Raw genomic sequence first — 9,194 nt, 5'->3', positions numbered from 1 at the left:
ACTCGCGTGGTCGTTATATGTATATATACATATATATATATATATATATATATATATATATATGAAGACCATGTTAGTAATTTCATACAGTGTGTGTGTGCATCTTTGATCGGATTCATCAATCTGATGACCAGATGTATAAAAATAAATGCAATAAGACTATATGCATGTCTGTCGTTTAAACATATGCATACTCTTATACTATCGCCTCTGGTTATCAATTTCTCTTGATCCGCCGCAACTCATCAAAATACCCGATCATCCGTGAATCTAAATATTTGGATTCTCAAGTTTAGGTTTTACGAGCCAGATTACCCGTAGACTGGGTTTGAGTTTGGTTTTTACGATTTTACAATCGAGTCGAAAATGACCAAAATAGCAATCGTCTTTTATCCTTAAGATGTTTAACCCCGAAACGAATACATGTTCTCGAATTTGGATATAAGTATGTACCCAAACATTTTAACCGGTAATGGAGGTTTTGGTTGAGAACCGACACTATATAGGCAGGAACGTTTTTTCGGATACCCGAGGATCTTGGGAATGACATGTAAGAAATAAATTATTATGTGACCCATGTAATTTGGGCTTTCGGGTTTTAATGTTAATCTGGTTCTTTGATGGATAAAAACTCATTAAAGAATTAAGGTCCAGGGGTATTATTGGAAGTCCCCTCTCTCCTTACCCTAATACAACCAGGGTTTCCGCACCCTATAAAAGGAACATTATAGTTCATTATTTCTGTCCATCAAGAAAAACTTATAGTACGGGAGAAATGAGAGAAAACCCTAGAAGACTTTTGGTTCTTAAAGTTATTCCGCTGCAATTCATGGATCCAGATATGGTTTTCTGATCTATGTTTTATTGATTGTTTTGTGTGAATTATATAAAGTCAGATCCAGTTTATCGTTTGGGTTTTCATAAAAGCAAATCCCTGAAAACCTGAAATTATCTTACAATGGTATCAGAGTCTGGTTGCTGGCTTAATATAATTCACCGGTTAAAGTTTTCCATCGGATTAAAGTTTTCTCTAATTATATATTTAGAGATTCATATATCGATGAGAAAGTTCGATTTCTTTTTCTAATGTTTATCTTTGAAATAATAAGATATTACATAGATTTGAAATCTGTGATATGATTTCTCTTTTTGAAATCTGTATGTATAATGAATTTATACATGGTCATATGAATTTCTCTTTTAAGTCAATATGTATAATAAATTTATACATTGTCATATTTTAATATTTTATGCATATATGTATGATATAATGATGCATATTTTGACGTGCATATTAAAGGTACATGTGCATATGTGTATGTTACGGATCTTACAGTGTTTTGATGTATTCATATACAATTATTAAACTTACAGAATTTTATTTATTTGAGATATATTTATAATTCGATATAATAGTGATATATATATATATATATTAAATTTTATTTATGTTTATTTATGCATATAATAATGGTAGTCAATTTATGCATATATATATATATATTAGGTCGAATTGTATATAAAAGTTATATCTTCTTTTTTTTTATTCGATTCGATATCTACATTATGGAATCTTGTTAGTCACCAAAGTGGCCTTTGTTAGTCACCAAAGTGGCCTAGATTAATTAAGATTAGATATTCAAATCGAATATTTTCAATTGTTCAAAATGAAAGGATGCTAAAAGATGATATAAAGGTACAGTTGAACAATTGAGATTATTAATTGTATCGCTATGAGGTCGGCCAAAGTTGGCCAAAATTGGACCATTGCATGTAGTTAATAATATTAAAAGGGATTGATATTTTATCTTGATCAATAAGTATGTATATCCAAAGATTGCAACTCATCGCCTCCGGTTATCAATTTCTCTTGATCCGCCGCAACTCATCAAAATACCCGATCATCCGTGAATCTAAATATTTAGATTCTCGAGTTTAGGTTTTACGAGCCAGATTACCCGTAGACTGGGTTTGAGTTTGGTTTTTACGATTTTACAATCGAGTCGAAAATGACCAAAATAGCAATCGTCTTTTATCCTTAAGATGTTTAACCCCAAAACGAATACATGTTCTCGAATTTGGATATAAGTATGTACCCAAACATTTTAACCGGTAATAGAGGTTTTGGTTGAGAACCGACACTATATAGGCAGGAACGTTTTTTCGGATACCCGAGGATCTTGGGAATGACATTGAATTCCAATACGAGATATTCATATTATGGTTAAGGTAATTTGAAATCTCGGGTATCCGACCCGAATCAACCAACCGTAATCCCCTAGTACGTTATTTTACACATGGAATGTTATATACGATTGAGTTCATTATCATACATTATAAAACATATATATATATATATATATATCATGCATGGGTTATTGTCGGTTGAATGTATGTTTTTCGATTTTCTTAAATACAAAGCTACCATAGATTTTGTTGGATTTCAGTTTTTTACTAGAGTTCAATCGGATGTTACCTTAGGTGAAGAAAATATCAATTTATGGATCGAATTTTACACCGGTTTTCAAATAATTTTAACTATCCTAATGTTTACCGTAGAGATCACACCCCCCGTGGGCTCCACATCTCATCATCCGTACTGTACTGCATTATTTGTCCACGTGTCACTAAAAGATACACGAGTGTCACATTGTCTCCCTGCACCCGTATTTAGAGAATAATTTGTTTCTTATTTTTATTTTTAATTTTCTTTTATTTTTAGACAGGAGTCCGTGAACCGAGGGGTTTATACAATGGACACGTCGGCTCGATGTAAAAGGCCTCCGTTTCCTCTTCTGATCTGCATGGTTTCGGATTTTTTTACCCCCAAATTTCGCCTAACTGTAGATTTCTAGGGTTTCTGATTCGTCTCTTGCTTACGAATCGGCATCTCTGGAATCGATTTTGCTGCTTCACTGCTCGGTTCCTCGATCTTCTTTCGGCGATGTTTCTCCTACTCAGGTGTTGTTCGGTTCCATTGGCCTTTTTCTGATCGACTTCGTCTCGAGGTTCGCTTTCTGCCCTAGTTTCTGAGATCGATGATGCTTTCTTTGTAGTCGATCAGGGAGTTACTGATGGGGCTTCTTGTTTCGATCTACGCATTGTGCTTGTTTCCCGGGAAAGTCACGGTTTCCCGGGAAAATCCTATGGTAGACACCCAAGTTGTTGAAGCTGTCTCTTTTCTTTTTACCCTTTTTTGGCCTCTGTTTGTTTTTACTTTTCTGGGCTTAACTTGTTAAGTTATGTTTGGATCTACTGAACTCGGCGGTGAATTAGTAATCTGGAGCCTGGCTTTTTTTTATATGTCTTTACTGTTCTTAGTTGCTCCCGTGGCGTAGTATTTCCGCTATTTGTTCGATTACTGATCCCGTAGTTTTTATTTGTAGGAGAAGACACCTTGTTTCTGTAAATGCAGTGGAGGGTATTGTATATCATTTGGAGTTTTGATGATCTAAGGCTGTAATCTTGGATGAGATTGGTTACTGGCTGATTTGATGAGGAAGAAGAGGAAAGGTAGCGAAGCTGAGGGCTCGGAGAACATACTGGAGAATTTAACATCTGCAACTGCATCGAGATCATCGAACCTTAGGTCTCACTTTTCGTTGGAGGATTATTGTCGACTGAAAAAGAGGTGCAAGGAAAATGACGCTGTTGAATCTGCTGGTTCTTTTAAGCGTAGACTTGCAGGTGTTGCCACTGCGCCTCCCTGTGGTGCATCATCTTTGGTGCCACCTGGAAGAGGCTTAAAGAGGAAGATAGGGTGCATAGATGCTTCCACTCAGACTGGTAGGAAGAATAACATTCATGATGATTATGTTTCCGGCCCAACGATCGGGCAAGGCAAATTTGGATCTGTCTGGATCTGTAGATCTAGGAGTAGCGGGATGGAGTTTGCTTGTAAAACTCTGCAGAAGGGGGAAGAGACCGTTCATAGGGAAGTTGAGATAATGCAGCATCTTTCGGGTCATCCAGGGGTTGTCACATTGCATGCTGTATACGAAGAGATAGACTGTTTTCACCTTGTCATGGAGTTGTGTTCTCGGGGACGGTTGATTGATGAGATGGTCAAGGAGGGTAGGCATTCTGAGCAGCGGACAGCTAATATATTCAAGGATCTCATGCTTGCCATCAGTTATTGTCACGAAATGGGAGTGGTACACAGAGATATTAAACCAGAGAATATTCTCCTCACAGCCGCCGGGAAGATAAAAGTGGCTGATTTTGGCCTGGCCATGAGAATTGCAAAGGGTAAATATCCAGTGTGGGAATTCTCCAGGAATATACTTTTTATTTCATTATCTTTTGATTAAGTTACCTTCAACATTGAAGTAATTCGAGCTAGAGGTAGTGCACCTAAAACCTAGAGTCACGAAGGTCACCATTGGTAGTTCTTGTGAAAATGACTAGTTCTATGACACCCATGCAAATGCTGTGGCTGTGAAAATGGCATTATTACCTTGTTATGATTTTGGAGAACAGACTCATGGGACTAGTCATCAACTCCATAATAGGGATCTTCAGAAACTATAACTTACATTTCATTGCATATGGTGACTGACTCAACCTTTTTTTGTGCCCAAGTATTACACGTCTTTCTTACTGTTCTTCGTGCTTTATCTTAAAATTTCCTGGATGTTCAAATATGATTATCATGACACCAAGAATAAACGAAAGCCTTAGATTTCTAAAAACATTAGTTAACTTGTAATCACTAGAATCGCTGTCAAGCATGCAAGATCCAGACAAATTATTCACATTTCCTCTTCTTCTGGATGAGCCAAGTAATTATGCATTTGCTTATGCCTGTTGCTTATTTATAAAGGATTTTTTTTCTTTTTAAATAGAGCCGGCTTTATTTGCTGGAGATTGGAATATGACCTTTTCTGCTTAATTGAGCTGTCGAAGTTTTTAAAATGATTGTGGTGTCATGGCTTTGACAGGTCAAACATTGTCTGGATTGGCTGGAAGTCCTGCTTATGTTGCACCAGAAGTTCTCTCTGGAAACTACTCGGAGAAAGTTGACATTTGGAGTGCGGGTGTTCTCCTGTACGCTCTCCTCTCGGGGGTGCTTCCATTTCAGGGAGACTCTTTGGAGGCCATATTTGAAGCGATCAAGAATGTGAAGCTTGATTTGCACTCCGGAGTGTGGGAGTCTGTGTCCAAACCTGCTCGTGACCTCTTGGCGAGAATGCTGACAAGGGACGTATCTGTCAGAATAACCGCAGATGAAGTGCTAAGTAAGTGTCTGGTCTTTCCCATCCTTTGTTAAAATGAATGACGATGCTACATGTGATTTGATCTCTTCAACTGAGGCTGAAAAGGAAAGAGAAGTGGGATTTGTTTGGAAAGTCCAATCATTGCTCGCTCCTCTCCATTTAGTCTGCAGTTTATAGAATCTTTTCTTCATATTTAGTGCTTGCCCCCCTACCTTGATTTCACTGCAGAATGAATTAACAGCATGGTTTTGCATCTGCACATTCATTGTTATTCAGCATGATCCACTCTAAAATAGCAACCCTCCATTTTCAGGGCATCCATGGATACTCTTTTACACTGACCGCACACTCAAGACATTGTGTATCAAGTCTAAGCACAAGAATCAAGCGGGTTCTCCTCTGTGCCTGCTTCGTTCTAGTTCCAAGACCTTTGACCTAGACGGAACTGACCCTATCAGCTCAACATCTTTCCGAGTAAACTCCTTACCACTCTCACCATCCGGGAATTCAGACTCTAACACACAGGAGGAGGATGAAAGCGGCTTTGTAGATGTACTCGTAGCTGCAATAGCTGACGTGAGGATCTCAGAACCGAAAAGAAGCAGAATATGTGGACCCAACGGCCCCATCGAACAGCAACACTCGTCTAACCTGACGGCTAACACACTGTGTAGAGCCTTCTGACCGCCGTACAGATTAACTCTCCCACTAAACGCTCTCACCCCAACCGCGTGTAAGCCACAAGTCCATCCATAATTTGGTAAGCAGGTGATTTGCCGCCTACTACGACGACTACTAGCTCGCCCGTTCTGTCAATATTCTCGAGAATGGAATTCGACCTGATATGGTTTTTGCTTGTTCCTAGTCAGATGATGTACAGATCGTGTGTAAATATGATGATGGTTGATTTGAAGGAAACTCGATTCGGTTTCAATACCATGTTGCAGCATGCAGATTCGTGGAGGGTGTGATGATCATATTAATGGCGACTATATTCTATATTATATGTACGGAACTTGAACATGTATATCTATCCTCTCTTTCATGAGTCGAAGGCGCTGCAGTTTTTAGAAATAATAATTTAATTAAAAAAAATGAATGCAAATTGACTATGGATAGAATAAATTGAAGCTTAAAATCGATTTAAAAAAATATATTTTAGAGTTCAAATGTTAGAATTTCGAAAAAGGAAATTTGAGGTCAGTGATGTGCAAGAGCAGAAGAATGATATGTTCTCTTCTCCAATCACTCGCCCTCTCTCCGAAGCCTGCCTCGTCTCTCCAGAAATCTCTCCCGTCTCTCTCCAACGTCTCTCTCTCTCCCCCCCTCTCCCTCTCTCTCTCTTTCTCTCTCTCTCTCTCTCTTGATTCGACTGACATGAATTTTTAGTTCCCCCTCCCATCTCAGGGCTGTCATCTCAGTTCGGTTTCAGTTCCTTCCCGATTCCGGACATTCTGTTCCAAATCCATTGGAAGCATGCAGAACCCAGAAGCCGTGTCTTATCTTATGCAGCGAGAAGCCGCCGAGATCGATGAGACCCTGATGGGTCCTCTTGGTTTCAGCGTTGATCAGCTCATGGTTCGTAAATTTCATTTTCCGCCATTCGAAGGTTTACCCTTTTGGAGGGCTTTTCTGCTGATCCTTGTCGGTTATTTGATTGATTTGGCAGGAATTGGCTGGGCTAAGTGTAGCAACTTCAATCGCAGAGGTTCTTGAATGAACTCTCATAGTCTCTCTCTTGTTGTTTATATCTGTAGTTCCTCTGATGTATTCTGATGGCTCGCCTCAATGTTATTAGACCCAATCCCTTTAGGTTTAGGCCACCGATTGAGTAACCTTCCAACCCATAATTCTGAATTTTCAGCAATTGGAGCCATCAATGATCATTCTTGGTGTAATTTGCTGCCAAAATCCCTTCTTAGGTTTCGGTTATTAGGAACTTTTCTGCATAACCTCTTTTAATGTCCGCCAGACATATGTTTGACTGCTTAATTTGGCTGCCGGAATTACAAAATATTGTTTTCCTTGTATGTATGATGGTTACTGGATATCATGATTTGTAAAGTCTAATACATTTTCCAGGTTTATAAACCGAAGGATTATAACCGAGTTTTAGCAATTTGTGGTCCTGGCAACAATGGCGGTGATGGACTCGTAGCAGCAAGGCATCTTTACCACTTCGGATATAAACCGTTTATCTGTTATCCTAAACGTACATCAAAGCCGCTTTATACTGGACTGGTCACTCAGGTTACAATCGGAGCTTAGTTCACGATATTCTATAGTTTCTTAGTTTGAGATATTTTTTTTCCTGAAATCGTGGTTTCTGCAGTTGGAGTCACTTTCAGTTCCTTTCTTGTCTGTCGATGATCTGCCAGAGGACTTGTCAAAGGATTTTGATGTTGTTTTGGATGCAATTTTCGGGTTCTCATTTCACGGTATTAGTTCCTCTCTCTGTATTGCATAAGAAAGCTTCCAAATTTATCCCTTTTCAGAGAACATTCAAAGAACTGGTTCTTGTTCCTCGTTATCGTTAATACAATATTAAAGACCTGAATTGGCTCAGTTACATGCTTGTTCTCCTCTGTTTCATTTTTTGGATTGCTCATGAAAGTCAACTTTACAAACCTGCAGGTGCACCAAGGCCTCCTTTTGATGATCTGATACGGAGATTGGTGAGCTTGCACAATCGTGACCAGACACTCCAATCACACCCGGTCATCGTCTCCGTGGATATTCCATCTGGGTGGCATGTTGAAGAAGGAGATGTTGAAGGTGGAGGAATTAAACCTGATATGTTGGTATGTCTTCAAGGAAATGCTTACACTGCTCTTGTCCCGATGCAGTACTTGTTTACTCCATACACTATGAAACATACCTTACTAATCAAACCTTTTAGCTATTGTTAGGTTTCCTTGACTGCTCCAAAACTATGTGCAAAGAGATTTTGCGGTCCCCATCATTTTTTGGGTGGAAGGTTTGTTCCACCTTCTGTTGCAGAAAAGTATAAGCTACAGCTTCCTGGTTACTCGGGGACATCAATGTGCGTTAGAATTGGTAAACCTCCCAAGATCGATATTTCTGCCATGAGAGAGAACTATATCTCTCCAGAGTTGCTGGAGGAGCAGGTTGAAGCTGATCCTATTTCTCAGGTATGAATGCTGTTCTGTGTCTTTGGTTTATTGTTAAGTTTTTCTGTACTTGATTGGTAATTTTACTAAAGCAGCTGCTTCCAGTATCAGTGTGTCTCGGTCTGCATAAAATCTTTTGTTTGTTATCGCCTGTCAAGATCTGGGTTTTGCTACATTAGGCTTTACTTGAAAGACAGTGATTGCCTTTTAGGGGTATGCCACCCTTTGTACTAAAAGTGACCATTCATGCTTTGCAGTTTCGTAAATGGTTTGATGAGGCTGTTACTGCTGGATTGAGAGAAGCAAATGCTATGGCTTTGACTACTGCTAACAAGGACATGAAACCGTACGTGTACTTTAAGACCCCAACAGATTTTGCTTTGTATGGTGCAGCATGCAGATGAATCATGAATATCGACTTCCAAAATTCTCTGTTCTTTAAATGCCTGCGTTATGTGGTATGGATGTGATTAGGAAGGTGGAACTTTACGTTTCTTTTTGCAAAAGAAAGGAAACGCACATGCAACTCTACTTTGTTTTGCTACTGACTCACAGTGTCTATCTCTTGTTGCTAAATTCTTCTTGACATCCTGGCAAGTTTTTTAACGTATGGCAAGTGTCCGTCCACATGCTCTTTATGAACGGTGATCATCTGGTATACATATATGTGGATCATGGAAATGATCTCATCGATTGCTGCTAGTCCAAATTAAGTTGGTTTCATAGATATTGTGTGCATATAATGGGAGTAGGAAAAATACTCGAACCAATATCTCTGTCCTTTCTTTTCCTCATCCTTCTACTGAACCCAGTTACTCTTGTAGCTCGTCAAGAATGGTCCTGCTGA

General features: G+C 39.0%; 2 protein-coding genes across 5 annotated transcripts in view; both read left to right on the top strand.

Annotated features, from left to right (window-relative positions):
- The first annotated feature begins 2,771 nt into the window (after nt 1-2,771).
- On the top strand, nt 2,772-6,179 carry LOC104799812 (serine/threonine-protein kinase PEPKR2). Of its 2 annotated transcripts, none has more exons than XM_010522470.2 (4): nt 2,772-3,008; nt 3,387-4,248; nt 4,941-5,237; nt 5,530-6,179. In XM_010522470.2, exons 2-4 carry the CDS (start codon nt 3,495-3,497, stop codon nt 5,898-5,900), a joined length of 1,422 nt encoding a protein of 473 aa, XP_010520772.1. In that variant the 5' UTR covers nt 2,772-3,008; nt 3,387-3,494; the 3' UTR covers nt 5,901-6,179. The 2 variants fall into 2 exon arrangements, with proteins under 2 accessions (XP_010520772.1, XP_010520773.1); XM_010522471.2 differs by lacking the exon at nt 2,772-3,008 and adding an exon at nt 3,036-3,149.
- Nucleotides 6,180-6,390: 211 nt separating this feature from the next.
- LOC104799811 (pyridoxine/pyridoxamine 5'-phosphate oxidase 1, chloroplastic) overlaps nt 6,391-9,194 on the top strand; it is a 4,775-nt gene continuing 1,971 nt past the window's right edge. The window contains exons 1-9 of one of the 3 annotated variants that reach the window (XM_010522468.2): nt 6,391-6,524; nt 6,606-6,794; nt 6,886-6,924; nt 7,299-7,466; nt 7,549-7,654; nt 7,851-8,017; nt 8,126-8,368; nt 8,605-8,693; nt 9,181-9,186. In XM_010522468.2, coding sequence (XP_010520770.1) covers nt 6,423-6,524; nt 6,606-6,794; nt 6,886-6,924; nt 7,299-7,466; nt 7,549-7,654; nt 7,851-8,017; nt 8,126-8,368; nt 8,605-8,693; nt 9,181-9,186 — 1,109 coding nt within the window. In that variant the 5' untranslated portion in view covers nt 6,391-6,422. Of the gene's footprint in view, nt 6,525-6,605; nt 6,795-6,885; nt 6,925-7,298; nt 7,467-7,548; nt 7,655-7,850; nt 8,018-8,125; nt 8,369-8,604; nt 8,694-9,171; nt 9,187-9,194 lie in introns of all 3 variants that reach the window. The other 2 variants (XM_010522467.2, XM_010522469.2) reach the window with 2 other exon arrangements.

Source organism: Tarenaya hassleriana, unplaced genomic scaffold (genome assembly GCF_000463585.1).
Source record: "Tarenaya hassleriana unplaced genomic scaffold, ASM46358v1 Cleome61, whole genome shotgun sequence".
Classification (NCBI taxonomy): Eukaryota; Viridiplantae; Streptophyta; class Magnoliopsida; order Brassicales; family Cleomaceae; genus Tarenaya; species Tarenaya hassleriana.
The sequence above is the reverse complement of the archived record's forward strand: the minus strand, read 5'-3'. Positions and strand labels throughout refer to the sequence as shown.